The 24,799-nt window shown below is 35.8% G+C and overlaps 1 protein-coding gene across 4 annotated transcripts in view; it reads right to left on the minus strand.

The window, feature by feature from the left end:
- LOC123595736 (NEDD4-binding protein 2-like 2) overlaps positions 1-24,799 on the minus strand; it is a 74,684-nt gene that overhangs the window by 37,459 nt on the left and 12,426 nt on the right. For 2 of the 4 annotated variants that reach the window (XM_045473449.1, XM_045473458.1), the window contains exons 4-6: positions 20,218-20,306; positions 19,750-19,826; positions 16,467-16,613 (exon numbers count right to left, since the gene is read on the minus strand). In XM_045473449.1, coding sequence (XP_045329405.1) covers positions 16,467-16,613; positions 19,750-19,826; positions 20,218-20,306 — 313 coding nt within the window. Of the gene's footprint in view, positions 1-10,534; positions 10,884-13,542; positions 16,614-19,749; positions 19,827-20,217; positions 20,307-24,799 lie in introns of those variants that run through there. The other 2 variants (XM_045473467.1, XM_045473476.1) reach the window with 2 other exon arrangements.

Below are 24,799 nucleotides of genomic sequence, written 5' to 3' on the forward strand. Positions count from 1 at the left end.
TCAGATGCATTCCAGAGGCAGCACCTCAAACTTAACATGTCGAGAATGGAATATGTTTTCCTTTCCAAATGTGCTCCTCCTCCAATACATCATTTCCCAGTAAACTGCAACTTTTTCTCTCTCATATCCATGATTTGATCTACTCAGCAAATCCTGACAACTCAGCTTCAACAATCCTCACCACCATCTTTACCCCCTGGTTGAAGTCACAATCATCTCTCACTTGCATTATGGCAAGAGCCCTGCTTCCACTCTTGCCTAAAACTGATTCTCAAGACAGCAGCCAGAAATGACTTGTGTAACTCAAAACATAAGTTCTGAGCATACTCAGAACTCTCAGACAGTTTCAAGCAGAGTAAAGGCCTATGTTCCTTCAATAATTTTCATGTTATCTGGTTGCTTCTTCCTCTTGGACTCTCTTCTATTTTGCTTTATGATCAGTTGGCTCCAAGCAAATGGATCTCCTGGAGTCCTTAACTACACCAAGCACAGTCCCACCTCATCTGGGCCCTCACTTGTAGGATCCACTGTCTGAATTGCTCTTCCCTCTCTGCTGTCTTTGCTAATTTACTCTCTTCAAGTCTTTCCTCAAATGTTACCTCTTCAATTAGGCCTTCACTGATGACTCCAGGTAAAGTAGCACCCATTCCCCTACACCCCACCTCCCTGTCCCATTTATGCTGCTTCAACTTTTCCCATAGCACTTATCATCTGACCTATTTGGTACTTATTTATTGGTATAGAATCTGCTTCCCTACACTGACTCCAAAAGGGCAGAGGGTTTGTCTATTTTGTTCACTGCTGTATCACCTAAAACAATGCCTGGCACATAGTAGGCACTCACGAAATACTGAGTAAATATGCACATGAATAAATACATTACTGTTTCCTGCTTCTGAGTCCTTAATCACTCAGTGGCTATTGCCTTACAAGCCTTTTCCTATACTCTTTCCCTTGCTAAATCCCACTTTTAGACGAGGCTTAGCCATCAACTCCTCCAGAAAGACTTCCCTGAACCTATTCTTCCACATTTCACTCAATGACAACCAACTCATTAACTGAACAGTAGAGAAGTAACTCCACTGCTACACGTTGATGCACAAACACCTTACTGCCTCTTCTCACTACTGGCTCATATTTCCCAACCACATTCCTCCAATAAGAAAACACCACTCCATCCCCAGTAGCTTCTATTTCCACCTATTTCCCTACTGCACTAAGTCCATCTACTACATGTTTGCATAGATTGTCCCAAGGGTCATGATACGGCTGATGTACTTAGGAAAAACATAAAGCATTCTGATACGCAGTAGGCAAGACAATTCAAGGAAGAAGCCTTGTTTTCCTAGTCCAATTCTGTAACTTAAAAGTAGTCCATTGCCCACCAAGGAATGATACGGCCAACAACCAGTAAAGCAAGCCTCCAGTATTTCAACACCACTCATGACTTCCTTGTGTGGAGCCCACTGTACTCCATTCCATTTCAGGTTCTGGTTCCAGACTCTTTGTGTCTTCCAGTTTACCATACCTTGCTTCGTATTTATTGACTGAACTTCTGTCTCCTCAGCATAATCTTAGTGTTTTCTCAGACTTATAGTTAAGACCCACTACGGCTCTCTTTACTGCCATGGGCAAGATGCTCCCCTGAGTTTCTGTTCTGAAGAACTACTAGAGGCTCTGTGCCCTCAGCAAGTCTGACCTATAAAGGGAGAGTTCAAAAAACCAAACACACAGGTCTTGAACATTCCACATTATTTCCATACCACAGCAATTTATTGACATCTTGCTTGGAAAGTCTCAAGACTAATTAAAAACTGCTATTTCTTCTGATTTCCCTTCTTTGTCGAATGGTATTTATTCTACTTACAGATAACCTTATTTTTCTATAAGCAAATTGTTTCTAAATATAGTAATTTCTTCTTCACTATAAGAGTACAAAATAATCTGAGTCAAGAAGAATGGTATGTTATTAAAAAGTTAGAATGAGGGGCGCCTGGGTGGCGCAGTCGGTTAAGCGTCCGACTTCAGCCAGGTCACGATCTCGCGGTCCGTGAGTTCGAGCCCCGCGTCGGGCTCTGGGCTGATGGCTCAGAGCCTGGAGCCTGTTTCCGATTCTGTCTCCCTCTCTCTCTGCCCCTCCCCCGTTCATGCTCTGTCTCTCTCTGTCCCAAAAAAAATAAATAAACGTTGAAAAAAAAAAAAAAGTTAGAATGCTACATTTGAGGTACTAGTAATTGTGTTTTTTAAAGTATATTTATTTATTTATTTTATTTATTTATTTATTTAGACAGTGAGCATGAACAGGGGAGGGGCTGAGTGAAAGGGAGAGAAAATCCCAAGCAGACTTTGCGCTAACATGGGGCTTGATCTCAAACTGTGAGATCATGACCTAAGCAGAGATCAAGAGTCAGATGCTTAATGGACTGAGCCACCCAAGCATCCCAAGGTACCAGTAAATTACATCTTAAAATATTACAAACTGCTTCTTATCTTCCAACATAAACCTTCTTCCCGTTTGTCTAATGAATCCTGTAACAACTCTAACTGTATTACAAAAATAGAAAGCTGACATACACTCAAACTGATGTTCCCATCTTGAATAATTCATTTCATAGAAGCCCAGGTTGCAATGAACTGTTTCACAGAATTACAGGTAAGCTAGTATCACACACCATTACATGAACATTATATAGAATGTCATGTATGAAAAACAAGGGGAAAATTGTCACCATGAAGACCAAGGTGGGATGGGGACAGAGCCTCACTACTTTTATTATGCTTGACATTAAAACAAACCAAAAAAATCCTTCTTTCTTCTTTTAAAGAAATATGTTTGCATGGTCTTGCCAATACACTGCTCTGTGAAACTAATCATACTAAATTTATCAGTAAACACGGGAATATCAACTTGATTGGATCATACCAACAGTCCACACAACACAGGTGACCCAATAGTGAACTGTAGGAGAAAAAGGCACATGCAGCAACATAAATTGTTTTGAGCTATTCTACAGCTTAACTCAAATGCCTTTGTTAAAGAGGAATATGAGTATCTTTGACAAATTTAATAACTAGAACACCAAACTTTTCCTTCTAGGTATCTCTCAGCACTTCTAACTGGTATAAAAATCCATTGGTTTGGAGGTGCCTGGGTGGCTCCGTTGGTTCAGCCTCCAACTCTTGATATCCATTCAGGTCATGATCTTGTGGTCAGGAAATCAAGCCGCACTTTGCACACTCAATGTGGTGCCTGTTTGGGATTTTCTCTCCCTCTTTGCTCCTCCCTGGCTCTCACACGTGCACACGCTCTCTCTCTCACTCAAAACAAATAAATTTTTAAAAAATCAATTTGTTTCCTTCTCTGCCTATTCCTAGTATATATCAAAAGAGATGAAATTATCAAAAGGCAAAACAAAATCATGGAATCTCAAGGCTAAAAGAGCTATTTCAGTTAAAATTCTAACATAGTCTTCTCATTTAATTCATCCAATAACCCTACGTTATAGATTGGAAAGGTACTGTCCTTAAACTTACAAGGAAAAGTTTCAGAAAGTTAAGTGGCTTACCCAAGCTGCAGTCAGAACTGCAACTTATCTTCTAATTATGCAATTTTGAATTCTGTGCTCTACTACAAGTGGAGGTTTCCATCCTTCACAACAGTCCCTAAGGCGCCTTGAAGGAACAGTCTGAAACACAGAACTCAATTATACTGTGAACACCGCCAGTGTCAGGCAATCCACTGTATACTTCTTAATGAAACACACGCTATTTTCAAAAGAAGTCTTTGAATTAAAACTTAAGAACCAATGATCCAGTCAAGTATCCTTATTTTACACATGAAGGACTGCAAAAGAGAGAAGGAAATGCCTCTCAGCTAGCTAGTGTAATAGCAGTGTATTAGTTTGGTAAGGCTATGACAAAGTACCACAGACTGGGTGGCTTAATCAACAGAAATTTATTTTCTCAGAATTCTGGAAGTTTTGAGTCTGAGAATGAAGTGTCAGCAGGGTTGTTTTCTTCTAAGGCCTCTCTCCTTGGCTGGCAGATGACTGTCTTCCTCCAGTGTCTTCATATGGTCTTCCTTTCTGTGTGTCTGTGTCCTAATATCCTCTTTTTATAAGGACACCAGTCATATTAAATTAGAGCTCATCCATATAACCATATTTTATCTTAATTACCTCTTTAAAGGCCCTATCTCCAAATATAGTTACCTTCTGAGGTACTGGGTATTAGGAGTTCAGCATATAATTTTGAGGGAACTTAATTCAGCCGATAACACTCTACCGTCTCCATAATTCATGTTCTTCTCATCACAAAATATACTCACATCATCCCAACAGCTCCCCAAGTCTAAATTCATTCCAGCATCAACTCCAATAAGTCATCTAAATATCATTTACATCAGGTATGGGTGGACCTGAGTTGTGATTCACCCTGAGTAAAATTCCTCTCCAACTGTGAACTGTGAATCTAGTTAAGTTACCTGCTTTCAAAATACAATGGTGGGACAGGCATAGGATAGACATTCTCATTGCAAAAGGGAAAAATCAGAAAGAAAGGGGTAATGGTTCCCAAACAAGTTCAAAAACTAGCAAGGCAAATTCCATTAGATTTTAAGGCTAAAGAATAATTATTCTTTGGCTCCATACTCTGTCCCCTGGGCCCCCTGGACCCCTTGGGATGGAGGCCCTGCCTTTCTGGCCCACGAGTGCGGCAGCCCTACGTCCTCAGGCTTGGGGCTCCAATCCCATGATGGCAGTGGCAGCCCTGGCGGCAGCCTCTGAACAACTTTTAGGGACATTCTTCTGTGTTCTTGAAGGATAACACATGATCACAACCATGAGGACAACACAGGATCACAGCCAGCCGGTTCTACTGACTTATGGAAACCCAGAAGTCTGAGCACTTCCCTTCATTTCATTCTGTTTCATGCTTTCGGTCCAAGCTGTTAGGGTTTCTGCTAGCACTACTTCAGCTCTAGTTCTGCTGAGACAACTTAATGCATCCATAAGTCACATGCCTGTATTCTCTTTAGCAAATAGTTGTTTAGCAACAACCTTGATTTTGCCTCGAGAACACATACTTTCTAAGTCCTCATAATAAGCACAGGCTGAGAACTTTTCACACAAGTTTGGTTCCTTTTTGCTTAACAATTCCTTCCTCAATTTCTCTCTCTTGCATTTTACTATAAGCAAGGAGAAACCAGGCTGTGGCTCTTACACTTTGCTTAGAACTCTCAGCTAAAATGGGGCGCCTGGGTGGTTCAGTTGAGCGTCCAACTTCGGCTCAGGTCATGATCTCACGGTTGGTGGGTTTGAGCCCCGTGTCGGGCTCTGTGCTGACAACTTGGAGCCTGGAGCCCGCTTCAGATTCTGTCTCCCCCTCTCACTCTCTGACCCTCCTCTGCTCTCTCTCTCTCTCTCAAAAAATAAACATAAAAAAAAAAAAAAAAAAAAAGAACTCTCAGCTAAAATATTCAAGTTCATTATACAAGTTCTATTTTCCACAAAACACTGGAATACAGTTCAGCCAGTTCTTTGCCACATTCTAACAAGATCACCTTTTGTCCATTCTCCAATAATACTTCCATCTGAGGCTTCACCAAAACATCTTTCACATTTCTACCAACATTCTGTTCATGAGCATGTATGTGTATCTAAGACAACAGAAGCCATTTCAATAGCTCTTTCTTTTCATGGCCCTTACCAGAATCACCTTTAACATCCACATTTCTACCCACAATCTCCTGGGGCAACCTTGGCTTTCTGTAAAATGCACCTCAAAATTCTTCAAACCTCTACCATACCCAGTTCCAAAGCTATTCCAATATTTCTATGTATTTGTTAAAGCAGCATACCAATTCTCAATATGAAAATCTATTGTTAGTTTGCCAAATCTACAAGGTACCACAGATTGGGTGGCTTAAATAGCAAAAATTAATTTTCCCACAATTCTGGAGGTTAGAATTCCAAGATCAAGGTGTCAGCAGGATTGTTTTCTTCAAAGGTCTCTCTTGTTGCCTTTTAAGGTTGGCTGGCTGTGTCTTCACAAGGTCTTCCCTTTGTGTGCATTTTATCCTAATTTCTTCTTATAAGTACACCAGTCATATTTGATTTGGGCCCAACCCATATGATCTCATTTTATTTTAATTACCTTTAAAGGCCCTGTATCCAAAGAGTCACATTCTAGGTACTGGGGATGAGGACTTCAACACATGAACTTTGAGGGGACACAATTCAGCCTATAATGGGTGACAACCACTCATATTCACTTATTTTATGAATACTGAATATCACTTTTTCCTAGCCACTGTGCTAGCTGATGGCCATGTAATGGTAAGCAAAACAGATACAAAGACTGGCTCAAAATCTCTGATTTAAAAATAATGAGTGGAAACAATCATCTACTCATACAAATTGATAAAGAAAAAGTACATGAGAACATATAACATGTATTTTGGACCCCACCAAGCCTGCTATGTCCAAAATGGCTTCCTTGAAGAGCTCAAATCTGAAGGATGAATATGGAAGGGGGAGGTGTGCACACAGAACTTTCCAGGAAGGGAAACTGACAGCACAGTCAAGGAACTGAGAGGTGGTCAGTAGGGCTGGAATACAGAAAGTAAGAAGAGTAATAAAACATGAGGTTGGATAGGAAGGTAGGGGTCACATCACCCAAGGTCTTTAGCCTAACAGCAATGGAAAGCATCTGAAAAGTTTTACATGTGATTATATTTTCTTTTTACAAAGATCACTCAGGCAAGGTAGGTGCTGGTAATGTTCTATTTCTTGAGCAGAGCTCTGGTTACATAGATATGTTCACTTTGTGAAATTTTGAGCTGTATGCTTATAATTTAAGTACTCTTCCATATGTCCATCATACTTTAGTCTGGTTAGACTATGCAAAGAAAGGGTAGAACAGAGCAAGTATTGATGTGGGGACCCTAGTCTCAGTAAGAGATAAACTAGATGATAATTCAAACTAGAAAGATGGCAGTCAAAAATGGAGACAGAGATTCAGAAGATATTTTTTAAGTGACAAAATCCACAGACCCTGGTTGATGAACTGAATATGAAGAGGGAAAGGAAGCATTAAAGAAGACTCCCAAGTTTCTGGCTTGCAGAAATGGATGGTAGATTCATTCACTATGCAAAGAAATCCTAGAAATCCAGAGATGGGAGAAAAGATCACTGCTCAATCTTTCAAGACGATCACTGCTCATCTTATTAGCAGAAATATCAGGTAGGCAGTTAAGTTAATAGTCTGAAGCTCAAAGGACAGGTCTGTAGAAAATACACTTGGGGGGGCGCCTGGGTGGCGCAGTCGGTTAAGCATCCGACTTCAGCCAGGTCACGATCTCGCGGTCCGGGAGTTCGAGCCCCGCGTCAGGCTCTGGGCAGATGGCTCAGAGCCTGGAGCCTGTTTCCGATTCTGTGTCTCCCTCTCTCTCTGCCCCTCCCCCGTTCATGCTCTGTCTCTCTCTGTCCCAAAAATAAATAAACGTTGAAAAAAAAAAAATTAAAAAAAAAAGAAAATACACTTGGGGATCAATATGGTTAATAACAGAAGCAGTGGGTACACCATCCTTCAGCCAATATTTAACGAGCTCCTATAGTATTACAGGCACTGGTTTAGATTCTGTGGATATAGCTGTGGACAAAATAAACAAGTTCTCTTGGGACTTACATTCTTGTTCAGGAAGACCCTCAACAAACCAGTACCAAATAAGGTAACTTCAACTACTAGTAAGTACCATGATGAAGACAAAACAGGACAATGTAATAAGAGTGACAGGGATGGGGCTGTTTCAAATTAGATTGGAATAGTCAAGGAAAGTTTATATTAATTTTTTTTTTAATTATAGGTTAGTTGCTCTGTTGATAAAACTACAGGGCAACAAAGAAAAAAGTGAGACTACTATGTCCAAGTAAGAAATGATGAAATCTCCTGGGGAAAGCAAAGAGTAAGAACAGAAGGTGGTCTAGAACTAAAACTGAAAAGAATTTGGAAAAATAAAAACCAAGAAAGGCAGCGAATGAGACCGAGAAGTACGCAGAGATAGGAACAAAAACCTCATCAGGGAAAAATATTTTAAGGAAAAAAGTGATCAAGAGTCAAATGCTTGCTGAGTCATCGTATGGGAACTGAAAAAGGCTCATCAACACAGAGGAACATTCTGGAAACCTTAAAATCTAAAATGGTAGAGGAAGAAGCTAAAACGGGAATGGGTTGAAAAGTATCAAACACAGCTGAGGGGAGGGTGCCTGGGTGGCTCAATCGGTTAAGCATCGACTTTGATTTCAGCTCAGGTCAGGGTCTCATGGCTCAGTGGTTCAGTTTGTGAGATCGAGCACCTCCCGCGGTCCTGCTCTGAGGCTAATAGCACAGAGTCGGCTTGGGATTCTCTCTCTCTGCCCCTGCCCTCCCTGCTCACATGCTCACTGTCTCTCTCAGAATAAACAAACATCAAAAAAAAAAAAAAAAAAAAAAATGGTTGAAGGGAACATGACAATAGGTGTGCACAGTTCTTTAGAGGAGTCTGGCTACAAAGAAGTGGTGACAATAAAGAGGGGCTTTAAGAGATGAGACTTGATCACGTCTGAATGTGGATTTAAGGAAAGAAAGCAAGATTGAAATTACAGAGAGAAGGAATAATTGTCAACATATAAAGATTCCTGAAAGTAGTTAAGAGATGCAATCCAGACTACAGGTATACTTATTTACCTTAGATTGGAGGAGGGCTACCCTCTCCACTGAAATAGAAGAAAGAATGGAAGTAGAACTCAGACTGCCCGACTCTTGCAATGATGTGTTCTTTCCACTAAAATCATGCCATAAATATTCTGAAAAGTGTTCTAAGTAGGACAACAAACCAAAAAAAGAAAAGTTTTTTTTAATGTTTATTTATTTTTTGAAGGTGGGGGAAGGGGGGGAGACAACAGAGGATCTGAAGCAGGCTCTGTGCTGAGAGGAGAGAGACGTGGGGCCCAAACATGGGGCCCAAACTCACAAACTATGAGATCATGACCTGAACCAAAATCAAGAGTCATAGGCTTAACTGACTGAGCCACTCAGGCGCCCCTGATTTTTTTTTTTTCTAATTAGACTTAGGATCACAGTGCTTCAGAAGAAGGGCTCTGAAAAATGACTTTAGGACAAATACCTGAAGTATTTTTCACAGATTGTCTAGGAATTCTGCAAAGGGTTAAAGCAAAAAGCAAAAGAATAATCTCTAAATGACCCTAAAAGAAATGGATAATCAAAAGCCTCAAGGTTGCCTTATTTATCTGTATTCTAGGATTTAGTTTCTTGATCATAAATCACAAATCTAAAGACCACTGGTACAAAATCCAAAACAAAAGGCTCTGATGGCACCAGATGCACCAAGTGACGTGGAAGAGGACTCCTCCCTGCTGGTCTGCACACTCTGGTCCTAGCAAGCATCAAATCCAACTAATTCACACTCCAGCTCCAGGTTTCCTAAATTACAAACTACCCTGTAAATTACTCTACTTAGACCAATGTGTCCTTGATATCAAAAGGTAGTTTTAGGAAGGATACTCAACAAATATTTTATTGACTCTTTTTAAAGGACAAAGATCCAAAGACCCAGTAGTGACCAAAGATGACACGGAAGACCCCGTTTCGTGGCATTTAGGGTACAAGATCATCTTTCTTCATAGCTTGGGCTCTATTGGTTCTTAAAAAGCAAAGGGAAGATAAGGAGGGAGAATACCACTTTGGACCACTAGCCTATCCTTCTAGCCTTAACAATTTCTTTCCTAGCATTCCCCAGAATTTTTTTTAAAAGCTGGTTTTTTTCTCATTAATTTTTAATGAAGTCAAAATGACTAGCCCAGGCCCCTATCACATTTCCTGTACATACTTCAATTTACTTACATTTGAATTGAAATGTTTTAACTACATCTTTGCTAGTATTACATTGTACTATATTTCAATAACCTCAATTCCACAATATACTGCTTTCTAGATCCTGAACTGAAAACTAATTTAATCTATTAATGAAATTAATGCTCTTTCTGTTTCCATGAAGTCTTTCTTGTTCTAACAAACTTCTACCTCTGATAAAATAAAACTTCTACCTCTGATAAAATAAAAACACATCACAATCTAAAGATTAAGAAAAACCAAACAAGATCCAGTCCTTCTATTTAACTAAAACAAAATAAGGCAATAATCAAGTTAGAATTCTTCATTCCATACTTAAAGGTTTTCCTTGTAGACTCTAATTAACTCAAGATATTAGTTATATAGTAAACTTAAGTAATTGCCTCTTTTACTGTTCTTTAATTTTGGAGAATTAAACAACACAGAAGAAAATGCTATTTCAAAAGACAGAAATGCTTAATTTTTCAGAAATTCAAAAAACTGATGTAATTGCCATAATATCTACTACTACAGCACACTCAGTAATAAGTGAACAGTTAAAGAAAAATCAATTAAGACCACTTACACATAGTGTTGACCTTTTCTGGGAAACATTGCCTCAAACTTAATCAGCGTAACAAACAGCTTATGTAATTTAACAATCCATTTATTGAATACTACACACTTCAAAAGCTCATTGATATTAGAAATTAAATTTTAAACATTAGAGCACAACAGCATATGTAAAAATTCAATTGCAAAGATGTTGCTGAAACGTGATTATCAATTATATCAATGTATATCTTATAGAAAATATTAAATACTAAATGGTATCTTACTTGCAATCTTGACTCTTAAAAATAGCACTGTAGATAAATGGCCACTTACAGGTTTCTTTACTCACTTTTGTTGATAAATCAACATACCTTCAATCCTACAAATTCAAAGGTACCATTAAAGATGTATTCAATGCTTCACCGGAATTTCTTTCCTACCTTAAAAAAAAAACAACCCTAAATTTATAATATTTTTTTAAAAGAAGGCTGTGTTTAAAAGATAAAATGGGATATAGTAAGGAATATGCCTGACCTAGATTTTGATCCCAGTTATATCTCTCCCTAGGGAAATTATGTTGGCTAAGTTGCATAACCTCTGATAAGTTTTTGTTTCCTCTTTATAAAACCCTTGTAGGACTGTTATGAAAACTTGAGAGACTGTTAACAATCACATTTACAACACAGCCTGGCATTGACAGGCATTAAATAAATGGCAGCTGCTTAAATGAACATTATATTAAGACTTATTGCTATTAAATTACTGTTGTTCATTGTAGCAGCACTGCCCTATAGGAAGATCCACTTGTAGAGGTCAAACTCAAAATACCTACCTATCAACTTTCCTCCAAAATCACTCAGTTCTTTAATAAAGGTGGACTGCAGAATCATGATGTAATAGTGAATTCTACAATACTGAATTCCCAACTACTACTTACCAACAAGTCTATCATCATGATGCTTAAGTGTTATAAAATACTTTTTCTCAAATTCAAACATCCAAGTCCTTTGCCATGTTTATGGGATTCTTAACCATGAGTAGCCATTGGTAGACTTTTACAAATCTTTCCAAGGATTTTCATATCTAAGTTCTAACTAAACAGCAGGGTCAGGAAACTAACTGCAAAGCTGTTGGTCTATAAATACAACATGGTAAAGTAAGTTTCATAAGGAACAATGAGTTCAGTAAAACATAGGAGGGGAAAAAGCTACCTCCATTTTTGTCAGCCACTTACCATCCCATCATCTTCATTAAAAATGTTATGAAGTTACACAAGGATAGCTGAGCAGAAAATGGACAGAAAATGTGTATGGCAAAAGACTATGAAAGAAACAAGAAACACAATTTCTAATACTAACAAGACAGAAAAAAAAAAAAAAAGAAAAAGAAAAAAGAATAAAGGCAGAGGAAAAACCCACAATCCCGTCCCAAAATTAAATTTCATTTTGTTATATTAAGAAACTGAAGAGTTCAGAATTACAATTGAAGAGATAGTACGAAGTTGTACAACTGCAATGAATAGTTGTAGATGAACTACCCCAAAGCGCAAAGCTTTGGATTTATATGTCCTGAGAATGCAGTTAAAACGGCAAAACAAGAAAATAATCTAGATAAAGTTATTTCAATGGACTCTACTGAACTTGCATGCAATTTTAACCATGAATGAACAGATTATTCTTACTTTTTTCCTTTAGTCACTAATAAAGTTTAGAGGCAAAAAGCCCCTGTGTCATCTTAAAAATCTCTCAATCCTCCCATTAATTTACAAAAAGTTCAATTTAAAAAAAAAACAAAAACACTGAAATATTTACAACTGGACAACACTCCCAGATAAAGTCTTCAGTTACTCACCAAAGCAGGTACGATGCTTCTTAATGTGACTGGGTCTAGTTCTAAGACTAGGAGTCAAACTATAACTGTGTCCATACTAAATAATCTATTTTATTCATACTTAAGACAGCTTACTGACATTAATGGGCTCTACACTGGGAAGTATATTATAGTATGTGATTACTGCAGTCATCACACCTGGAACATGACACGGTTATCCAGAAAACAAAATTTGTTAGGAAAAAGTAGAAGATTATTTCTAATCTAAATCACTAAAATAAACTACTATTAAATGTATTGAGAAGTCAAAACTTTCCAATAGACACAGCCCTAGCTTGAGGTTCTTTTTTCAAAAAGTTATTTGGGTTACTCTTTCCCTTTGTTTCTGTGTGTACAGTGATAATGCACTAAGAATTTCCACAGGAGATATATTAAAAATTCAGCTTACAAATGTATATTCTATTACAAAAATTATGCCCTTTACTATAGCCTAAATAAAGATACTGAGGTAAATGACAGCCATTCTATTACAAGTTTTTGCAAAAATCATAATTATAAACTCCTCAAGTCTTGCTCTGCAATTTATAAAACATGCAAAAAATGAAAATTTTTTAGACTCAGGACACTTAGCAGTTTGAATCAGCTGAACTGATTTAAATGTTTCTTTGCAATGTAAAATAAAGGAATCAAAAGACACAGGAGAAAATCAAGAGTTACTCCTCCTTGAAGACCTATTTCAACAAACTTAATAGTACTTTTTACCATTCTAAGGCTATTTTAAGGAAAAATCTGATATACAAATAAGGAGACCAATTAGTTTAACAGTAACATTAATTTTAAAAATAAAATAAAAATTGGCATGCCAATTTTAATCAGTAAAGAGAAAGAAAACCATTACCAAAGAAGATATTCATTAATCCCTTAATATAATCCCACCTTTCTCTGTAAATTCACAAGAATTACAGCTAACAATTTTAGTGAAAACAAAAATTTTATTTATATATTATAACCTATAAAATTGATCTTCAAAAACCAGTAACTCAACCTGCTTTTTCTGCTACCACCAAATACTTATTCTGACTGATCATTGTAACAAAAGTAAACAATACTTTGTCATGATTCTAGATTAAGGTGTTACTCTATTTATATGGGTTGCAAATGTTAAAACCATACACACACAAATCTTCAGCCCTAATAATGAATTCTCAGTTACTGCATTCATGTTAGAATACTACATAAAACTTCAATGAAGACAACAAAACCATCCAGTCAAGGCACTAATGTATTAACAACATTTCTTCAACATTTTCTGAAGAGAACACCAGCAATTTTCTTTATAAATACTTAAAAAAACTAGACTCAGAAAATCAGATATTTCTGCAATAACAAAAACTAGAATTTGGTCAAAACAAGTATCTCATGTCCTTTGAAATCATGAATTCTTTCAAAACTTACCTATATATAAAACTAGAAAATTCCACAATCTATATTAGACAAGAAATCAGCAAACTTCAAATACTTAAATCCACCCTATTGCTCCAACAGAACACAACCCAATCTTTTGTAAACAATCTTACTTTAAAACAGACATAAAATATGAAAAAGTTAACATTTCTTTGGAAAAAGTGAACACTGAAAATAAAGATTATTCCTACCTAAAAAGCAGTACCAGAATTTCCACTGAATTACCACATAAGTATTTTTGTTAGCAGGATTATGACACATAGAAAATTATAAATCTGCTTATTAAAAGGAAAAGCATTTTTACACCAAGCCTATGAAAAAACAAAGCTGCATTCTGTGTAACTAAATGTATTTTACCTTATTTAAATATGAGGACCAATGCCTCCTTTATTCTTTGGGATAGAGACTTACTACTCATAGCATAGCAACTGGGGGGCTATTCCATTAAGAATATAACTGAATTAAAAAAAAAAAGAATATCTGAATAGAAGAGAAATTTTGATGAAAATATTTAATCAGTAAATTTCATATTTTTATAGATTTTTAACATCAAAGCAATGACTTCTAATAGTGACTATGGTATCTTTTATTGCATATTCATAGCTCGTTCTGTTATTGTTCAAATAATAAAAAAATTAGCCAGAATGCTAAGAGGGGAACTACTGATTTAATATGCTTAGTGGAACTATTAAATTAATTTTGTCTTTAAAAAAAAAAAAAACTTCAAAGTCTTTCAGAATTTAATTCTCCTGCCTCAATATGGATCTATAATTTAAAAAATCAGCAATGATTAATGATCTCTACATGATTATTTAAGTACTCAGAAGTACTAAAAGATGAAATTGATCCATTATAAAATCTGGAAATTTATTTCAGGCTACTAACATGAACATACTTCCTTATAACATTAATCTTTCAAAGGCAATTCTCTAATTCCTTGAAAATGTGCTTAACAGATATTAAGCATCTATTAATCAAAATCTATAGATTCACAGCACTATTCCTCTCAACAGTTTTATAAAGACAAAAGGAAAGGAACACATAGTATATATATCTAACAGATTTTTCATCTGTCCCCAAATTAAATTCTTCTGTACTATTCTCAAAATGTGCTACTTACATGATAAATAAAATAATGGGAAACGCAAGCCCAAATACTAAGAAGTGTTACCCTTAAATAAAAAAAAATACGTGAAAATACTGGATGAAGAAAATGTGTATATATATAAATATATATACATTTACACACAAAACATGGGTTAGCATATTCCTACTATATCACATTTAGTTAAGATGAACAAATACATACAAACACACGTGTTAAACAAAATAGAGCAAGATAATATTCAAATGTAAACAGCACTGAATAGTACAAATAAATAGAAATCATATTCTTATCTCACAAAAGGCAATGTAAAACAGACCTTGTTGAGAGTGCTATATTTAGTTTTGTGCCTTGCACTTAGTATTACTTAAAAAGTAATATATAGATGTGGGATAACATTTAAAGTAAAGTTGAAAAGAACAGCAAATGGTTTTAAACAACATATAAAGGCAGATTATTAGGTTCAGGATGGGCTGGTTTAGGAGTCAGTTAATGGACCATGAAATATTATGTAAAACATTTGAAGGATCAAAACATTATTTTTTAAAAAGCATGTAATTAGCTGGGGTTTCTTCCTAAAAAAAGAGCAAAGCAAAGATTAGGATGAATTACAAAATCTCTGAAATGAATTCCATCTCAGGTTTTAAATTTTAAGTGACAGAACACAATCTAACAAAGAAAACTCTCCAGTGAGACATATAGTTGGCCTACAGAAAAATTAAAACCAGAAGAAATAAAATATCCTACAGGACAAATCTTCTTACAATTAATGCTAAGGACCTGCCCAAAAAATTTTAATATTAGAATTATACTGTGTTAAATTAAATAGAGAAAAGTGATTTATTATCAGAATAACCTGAAGAGCTTTTTCTAAATATACAGTGATCTCCCTATTTATCCACTCCAGAATTGGGGAGTGTGAAGGGGCAGGGCAATGGTTTGAGAAGAGTGATGAATATGTATATGATATATTATGAATATGTGTATTGTGGAGAAAACCACGCAGGTGGTTGACATACCTACTGCTATATAGTATTTAATGGAGAATTTAAGCAATATGCTCTAATTAGCTTATAAATATTTTTGTCACACAGACGAATCTGCAGAAACATAATTTTACCTGTGTACTGAATAGGGGAATCAACTGAGGTGCCTATAAAAAGTTAGTATTTCTTACATATTTAAATGTAGGAAAGGTAGTTAAGGAAAATTACTAGCATTTTATACAAAGTTAGATTTAGATATGAGCTATAAAACTGTTCAACATTATCTACAAAATAGGTAAAATTAGTTTAAAATTCAGTTGTAGAAAAACCATTCTAGGTCCTACCCACACTACTCAGATATTTTCATAATAACCAAGGGAATTACAACAAAAAAACTATAAAAACATTTAAAAAACCATTTTATATAATTTTTATTTACACCTTAGGATTTAAACAACTTGCTGGGAACATCCCTTGTGGGACAATGTAGTCTTTTTTTATTTGAAACTATTTAAACTTCAAGATAGGCTCACTAATTTTTTTCAAGGGCAAGCAACAAATGTGTTAGCTGAAAATAGCCAACTTAATGATTATTTGTAACACAGACTTGATTAGGTGAGCCTAGAGATCCTCCCCACCTCTGTCTCCCCTGTGAAGGAGGAGGTCTTTGTGTGCTTTTGTGTGGCGGTTCCACTGAATTCATTACAATAGAGATGGACATTTCGTATTCGTAACGATCCAACATCTGAGCAATCTTCTTTCGAGATACACCATGTTTATTCCTCCTACCAAAAAAGAAAAGGATTTAATTCTTTAGGGTAACAAAGTACAGATTCTAAATTATATTTTACAAATAGACACTAAGAGATATACCTCATTCACACACATTTTGGACAAAAAAAAATTTATACTGGCTCTCAAAAATTTTAACAATATTTTAAAAATACTGAAAGACACCATAAATCACAACAAAATGTTAAAAGATAGTACCTTCTTCACACAGAACTACCTACTAATTTGCTGAACCATGGAGTTAATCTCCCCCTGGCTTCTAATAACAAATCAAAGATTATAAGACAGTGTTTTGGGAATTATAGAGGAATTGAGTGGACTTCTAGGACTTACAAAAGTCATATGAATACTTATCACTTTTTAAGTTATTTTAGGACACTTCCTACTGTATTTTTATAATTTATTATCAACACCAAATTATTATTAGAGATAAAACAACTTGGACGTATTTTACAAAACAAAATGTTGAGTGACAGAAATTAGACACAATGAATATACACTGTATTTTATTTATATAAAATTTGAAAAAAGCATTAAACCATGGTGTTAGGCAAAAGATGTTTTAGAAAAAAGATGCATTAAAAAAGAAAAAAGAAAACAATAAGATGCATTAAAGAAAGGGAAGTAATTACCAGGAAACTGTTACTAGGAAAAGGAATTGGAAGAACTTTTGAGGTGTTAATAATATTCTTATTTTTTTATTTTTTTAGACATTTTTTTTTTAACGTTTTATTTATTTTTGAGACAGAGACAGAGCGTGAACGGGGGAGGGGCAGAGAGAGAGGGAGACACAGAACCGGAAACAGGCTCCAGGCTCCGAGCCATCAGCCCAGAGCCCGACGCGGGGCTCGAACTCACGGACCGCGAGATCGTGACCTGAGCTGAAGTCGGACGCTTAACCGACTGAGCCACTCAGGCGCCCCAATAATATTCTTATAATGTGGGTAAGGTTAAATGAATATTTACCTTACAGGAAATTTGTTAAGTTGTATATTTACATTTTACATAATTTTGTGAGTTTAATTACGACAACAAAAAGTGATTTAAAAATTACTCTTGACCCTCAAAAAACTTTTAACATTTTACCCTTGTAGTTTTCTGTAACTTGACTTGGATATGGCAAAACACACAAGAACATATTTTACATTTAAGGTTATAGTTCTAGATTTACTAATGTTAATTAATTTTTCCCAGAAAAGGGACACAAAGGAAATGTTTATGCTTTAAAACTATTGCTATTATGGTCAAGATGAGAAGAGAAAGCAAAAAGGACTAGAAGACAAAAAAAAAAAAAAAAAAGGGCCAGAGGGGAAGGATGAGGTTGAAATGGCAAGATATAACTAAATCCACAAGATGTCAGAATTGGTAATTCGATCAACTTACCAAAAAAAAATCTGTCAAACTATACTAGACATCAATTAAGCTCACTTTATTTTATAAAGTCAATTATATTAAGAATTCTAATAAATTTCAACAGTCCCTCAAATGTTAATGAAGCCTAACTGTATTTGTATTTCATCAATTCTTTTATTCCGCATGACCCAAACAGCTTTAGTTCTTAAACTTGTCTCTTCTATTTGAGGTGAAATACACACAGAGAAGCAAGCAAACAATACTGAATATTAATAAATCTATCAGTTTTATCTACATATGATCACAGTATGCAAATCAGAAAGGGAAAAGGGGTAACCAAATGAATAAAAGGTAAGGGGAAAAGAAATTAGTTGAACATCATACACAGAATAATAGCATTAAGCTGGAAGAGGGCAAGCTGAAGTGGGGGAAAAAAACTGGTTTTTAAAAAAAAGGAAGCGATGGCTGCACAACTCTGTGAATATACAGTTGACCCTTGAACAACACAGGTTTGAATTGTGCAGATCCACGTACATATGGCTTTTCAGTAAATACAGTGCAGTACTGTAAGTGTACTTTCTCTTCCTTATGACTTTCTTAATAACGCTTTAATATATATAACATACAAAATAGGTGTTAATTAGGTGTTTATGTTACCAGTAAGGCAGCAGGCTACAAGTAGTTTGGCGGGGGGGAATCAAAAGTCATTATCAAAAATGGAATCAAAATTCCACTATCTGTGGATTTTCAACTATACCAGGGGTCAGCACCTCTATCCCTTTCATTGTTCAAGAGTCCACTGCACTGAGAACCATGAATTGTACACTTTTAATATGTAAATTGTAAGGTATGTGAATTATATTTCGAAGTTGTTACCAAAAGCAGAGAGAGGAAATAAAAAACAAAGAAAGAAAAAGAGTCATAGGAAAACCAGTGACATGAGGGGAGAGAGATCAAGGTAAACACAAATGGAAGGCCAGGGTTGAAATCCACAATCCCTCACCACAAATTTTGAAACTGACAATGCTCTGAAAACTCAGTCTTTGTTGACTCAGATGGCAGCAAAATCTAATCAAACCTGTACTCATCTGGCAGTACAACAAACATTAGATTATGCAGAACCTTTCTTATCTAATTACAGGACTAGTCATGATTTGCCAGAGAAAAATTAAGATCTGTGATTATGACATGCTGCCCCAAACTCTGCTAAGCGTATGATGATTGCACATAGGCACTGTATCACCTTTCTTGAAAAAACAAACAAAAATAACCAAAACCTGAATTCTAAAACATACTGATTACAAGGACCTTGGTTATGGGATTATGAATCTGTAGTAGTAAAGATGGAAAAGAGAGAGCAAGCTGAAAACCCCAGGTAAAAAGGTGATGGGAGCTAAAATGGGAAGAGAAGTCTGAAGGGTATTGCAGATAAGTGGCCTCACTAAACACCAGAGGAAAAGTTCTAACTTTTTCTTGAAAGTATTCTGGATCTCCACTAGCATTCAATAAACTATGAAACAGTGGTAGGAATTCACATAAGAAAAAGTAACACACTTAACAAGGAAAATTTAATAAAATCTACCAAGGGAAGGTGCCCCAAGAAGCCTTGAAGTCAATGCTTCTCTTAACAGAAAGTGAGTAGTCCCTATTCACAAGCAGCAAACATAAGACAAGCAAAAGCTAGTGAAGTAATTGTGTAAAGAAGAAAGAAAAAAAGAGAAAGATTCAAAAAATGTTTTCAAAGATAAGGATTCAAAAACAATTTGAGTGCCTTACTTTTCTAATTCTTCAGGATCAAATTTCCACCAAGTTTCAGGTTCATGAAACTCTACTCTGTATCCTTTTCCTATGGCCTACACAAAGGAAAGGAAGAAAACAAAAACCCAGAGAATACTTCTTAAAGTAAAAAAGAAGGCAGATAATTAGGAGTTTCATTTAGACAATACTTCTAAATTTGCTCTACCAAGAAAAATTCTACTTTTAAATAACATGGTCTATAAATATACTAAGACAACTTAACTGGACAATTTCAAATTACTATCCTCAAGTCCAGGCAAAACTAACAAGATGAACATATTTCTTTATAAGTACTATTCCCAGGTTTTAAAAACTAAGTAAATGAATACACCTCTTTATAAAATAGGGACAAATGTGTATATAATACATATCAAAGCAACCAAAATTTCAGAATATGAAAAAACTGACAGGATAAAATATTAAAATTCTCTCATATCTTATATTTACCATTTCCACATATGGTTTCATTTCCCAAGCTTGTGTATTAGTGTTGTCTATTATAACTGGAGATCTCCCTTGATTGATAGCTTGTTTTGCTGAAATAAAAAATAAATTTAAAAAAAAACAAAAACCAGAGAACTATTAGGTTAAAATATACAAAATAAAATGTAAACATTCATATTAATAAATTTTCTATATCTCTGTACTTAAAACTAAAATTATGCAACCTCTTGAGTCACAGCCATGAAAAAAAAGGACTCCACATTTATTGAAAGGGAATTAAGAGACATAACCACGGACAATGTGTATTCTCTAGACCGGATACTGGTTTTGACAAACTAACGGTAAAGAACATTTGGGGGAAACACTTTGTTGAACTTACAGCTAAGGAAGCCTTTAGTCTAGAGCTAACTTTCATTTAGAGGAAACACTGAATACAGTCTATGAAAAGAGGTGAACATTTACTGACATGGCAAGATGAAAACTGGTAACTAAAAATGGCAAATTATAACATAATATGTAAGTATGACTTTATTTTGGTCAAAATACAGAGATCCAGGGAGACTTACTAAATATCAAAAGTGGGCATCTGAAGGTAACGGGAATATAAGCAATCTATGCTTATCTTTATCTATATTTCCCAATGTTCTATAATTACAAATAATGCCTTTGAAATAAGAAACTTAGGGTTTTGGTTTTTTTTTTTTAAAGAATGCTATGGATATATTATTACTTGCCAGCAAAACTTTATATACCAAGTAGCTAAATACCAGTTAACTGACTTTGTAAATGTTTCTTAGGACTAGAATTCTCGAATTAGGAGCTGAGATCACATGGAACTTTTCTAAACTACATCTCCCTATCCCTTTGCCATCTCTTCCCCATGAGGTAAGAATCACAGCCACAGTGAGCCACTGTTAATGACAAGAGTGTGCATACCCCAAGTGTAAACAGACAAGAAACGTAATTAAGAACCTACAATAAAATTTAAAAGGCTGAGGCAAAAGGCAATGCTATGGAAGTTTTGTTGGTGCTTAGAATTCAAAACATTAAGTTCTACATGATGAAAACATTTATACAGATGTCTAAGGACAAACAATTCCAAAGGTTAAGTAGTAATGACTGTCGTGGAATACATATTTGGAAGAAGATATCTCTAACTAACAAAAGAAATTTTGAATTTGGGTCATAAATAGCCTACCAAAATGCTATCATCTCCCATTGCTCTATCCCAAATCATAAACAGTGATCAAATCTTTCATTAAAAAAAAGAAAAAAAAACTTACTAAACTAATTATCTTAAATGTCTAATAGTTAGGCTATCACCTCCAAGGAGTTACATTCCAGAAGAGGAGCTTAATAACCAAATTAAATCTCTGATTTCAAGAATGGGAAGACTATCCTCTTTCAATGAAAAGGCATCATGTAATACCACATTTCAGTACACTCCAGGAAAAAACAGTTCCTAAGTAAACAATGTTTGAATACCCAAATAATGAGAGTCATTTCTTAAACAAAATAACCACCATATTTTAAGAAACAGTAATGACACCTTGGAGAGGTTTTTAATTTACAGACAATCTAACATGAATTTAGAGTCTTCTAATAACACACACATGAAGCAGACAGATATTCCCAGAATGGTACCTGGCATTTAAAAGTATTCAATAAGGGGGTGCCTGGGTGGCTCAGTCGGTTAAGGGTCTGACTCTTGACTTCAGCTCAGGTCATGATTTCATGGTTCGTGGACTTGGGCCCCACACTGGGCTCTGTGCTACAGTGCTACAGCATAGAGCCTGCTTGGGATTCTCTCTCCCTCTCTCTCTGCCCCTCCCACCTCTCTTTCTCTCTCAAAATAAATAAACATTAAAAAAAAAAAGTATTCAATAGGGGTGCCTGGGTGGCTCAGTCAGTTAAGCCTTCGGCTCAGGCCATGATCTCATGAGCCCCGCATGAGCCCCGCATCAGGCTCTCTGTGCACGGCCTGCTTCAGATTCTCTGTCTCTCTCTCTCTGCCCCTTCCCCATGCATGCACAGGCTCTCAGTCAGTGTTCTCACTCTTTGCTAATTGCCTGGAGCCTGCTTGTGATTCATTCTCTCTCTCTCTCTCTCTCTCACACACACACACACACAAAATAAACTTAAAAAAATAAAAATATTCAATAAACATCTGTTAAAAAGAGAAATTTAGTCCTAAGTTAAGTCATGACTGTTAGTTATCATTACCTTGAAAACATTTATGTTATACTGATAATAAAACCAGCACTTTATCTAAGCACTATTCTTTGTTCAGCAAGTATAACTCATATGACATAAACATTTTAATGTAATATTCTAGACCAGTACTGCAAAGAGAAAAAAATGTTCACACAAATTTCACAGTCCACCAAAGGTATACTGGCTTCATTAAGGAAAATGTTTCAGTAAGGAAACAATTCACTATTGGATAAAACCATTAGATATAAAATTGATGGAGAACTTGATAATGGAGTAGGCTGCCCCTTTGAAGCTACTAATCAATCTTAGCATCACTAAAATTGGGACAACTAGACATATGGTTACATACATACATACATACATAAACCTAACAAATCCTCCTGTCTAGAACTAACCTCTATTTAAATACAGGAGAAAGAACAGGTTAAATAGTTACCACAAGGATGCAGACAACTACAAAATATGGGACATTCTGTAGGACAAATAACCGAGCTCTACAACAAATTAACGTTATGAAGACAAAAAGAAGGGATAAAAGAGGATACAGATTAACATAATTAAATGAAACATAAAACCAAATGTACTGCGAGGAACTAGCTTGTACCCTGATTCAAAGAGAACAACCGTAAAGAAATACTTACGACAACAGGGAAAATTTCATTACAGGGTGAGTATTACATGATGTCAAGAAATGGTTTTTTTAAGTGTGATGATGGCATTGCAATTAAGTAAGATGCCATTAAGAAAAAGTTAATTTGAAGTGCATAAAATATGATGTCTGCAATGTACTTTAAAAACCTTAGCAAATAAAAGTTGGTGGGGGGGAGGGGGTAAAACAAAAAGGATAAAGCCAATAAAGGCAAAATTTCAATAACTAATAATAATTCTGAGTGATGGATGTATGGTGTTCATTGTAATCTCTCTACTCTAGGTTTAAATTTTTCATAATAAAAAACAATTTGTGGGGCACCTGGGTGCTCAACCAGTTGAGTGTCGGACCCTTGATTTTGGCTCAGGTCATGAACTCATGGTTCACGAGTTGGAACTTTGCATCAGGCTCCATGCTGACAGTGTGGAGCCTGCTTGGGATTTTCTCTCTCTTTCTCTCTCTCCCCCTCCCTCCCCTCACTCTCTCTAAATAAACTTAAAAAAAAAATAAAAATAGAAACAATGTTGAATCATCAATGCATTCTCCATCTTTTTAAAAAAATTTTTTTTTTAACGTTTATTTACTTTTTGAGGCAGGGAGAGACAGAGCATGAACAGGGGAGGGGCAGAGAGAGAGGGAGACACAGAATCTGAAACAGGCGCCAGGCTCTGAGCTGTCAGCACAGAGCCCGACGCGGGGCTCAAACTCAGGGACCGTGAGATCATGACCTGAGCCGAAGTCGGACGCTTAACCGACGAAGCCACCCAGACGCCCCTCTTCATCTTTTTAAAAAGAAATTAACTTATAATGTAAGCACTTACTAGTTCTAGATCAAAAGTTTTCAATCTTGACTGCAACATCAGAATATCTGGATAACTTTCTAGTTATCTGGTATCTAGCATCTGGATACCAGTGCTCAGATCCACTCCAGGCCAACTAAACCACAATCTGTGGAGCTAACATTAACTCATAAGTTGTTTTTTTTTTTTTAAGTCCCCAGTATGGGTGCCTGGGTGGCTCAGTCAGCTAAGCTTCTGACTCTTGATTTTGGCTCAGGTTCATGGGATCAAGCCCCTCTTCGAGCTCTGTACAGACAGTGCAAAGCCTGCTTGGGATTCTCTCTCTCCCTCTCCGTCTGCCCACCCTCTCCCCCAGCTCACATGTGCACGCACATTCCCTCTCTCTCTCAAGATAAACTTTACAAATAAAAATATGTGTGCCTATGTTATGAACCACCAATCTAGACAGAGAAAAAACTGACTGATGTGCTTCTAAAAAATGTATTAAGTAGATTTTTTTTTGTAGAATAATGTCAATGTGAAAAACTTTTAATATTCAAAGGTATTATATGAAGACTTAACATTGCCATTATTCACAGAAAAATACTTTTTGGGAATATACAACAGTTTCAAGAGTTCTTTGAAATTTATTCCTTAGGTATAAAATAAAGGTTATCAAAATAACCCGCATCTCTATTTTGCCAGCCTATACTGGTACACTATTTACAGTTTACAAAATATACCTTTCTAAATTCTCTAATTTCATAACAACCTTGATCAAGTAAGGCAAATATAACTATCATTGCCTCTAACAGATGAAAAATTGGGTCTCAAAGCTATTTAATGGCTTGCCAAAGTCATTCTGCTGGTAAAAGTCAAGTTGAGAATAAAAACTCAGTCTTCTCCTAGTCAAATATTCCATCCCAAAGACGTGGCCCAAAAC

Source organism: Leopardus geoffroyi, chromosome A1 (genome assembly GCF_018350155.1).
Source record: "Leopardus geoffroyi isolate Oge1 chromosome A1, O.geoffroyi_Oge1_pat1.0, whole genome shotgun sequence".
Taxonomy (NCBI): Eukaryota; Metazoa; Chordata; class Mammalia; order Carnivora; family Felidae; genus Leopardus; species Leopardus geoffroyi.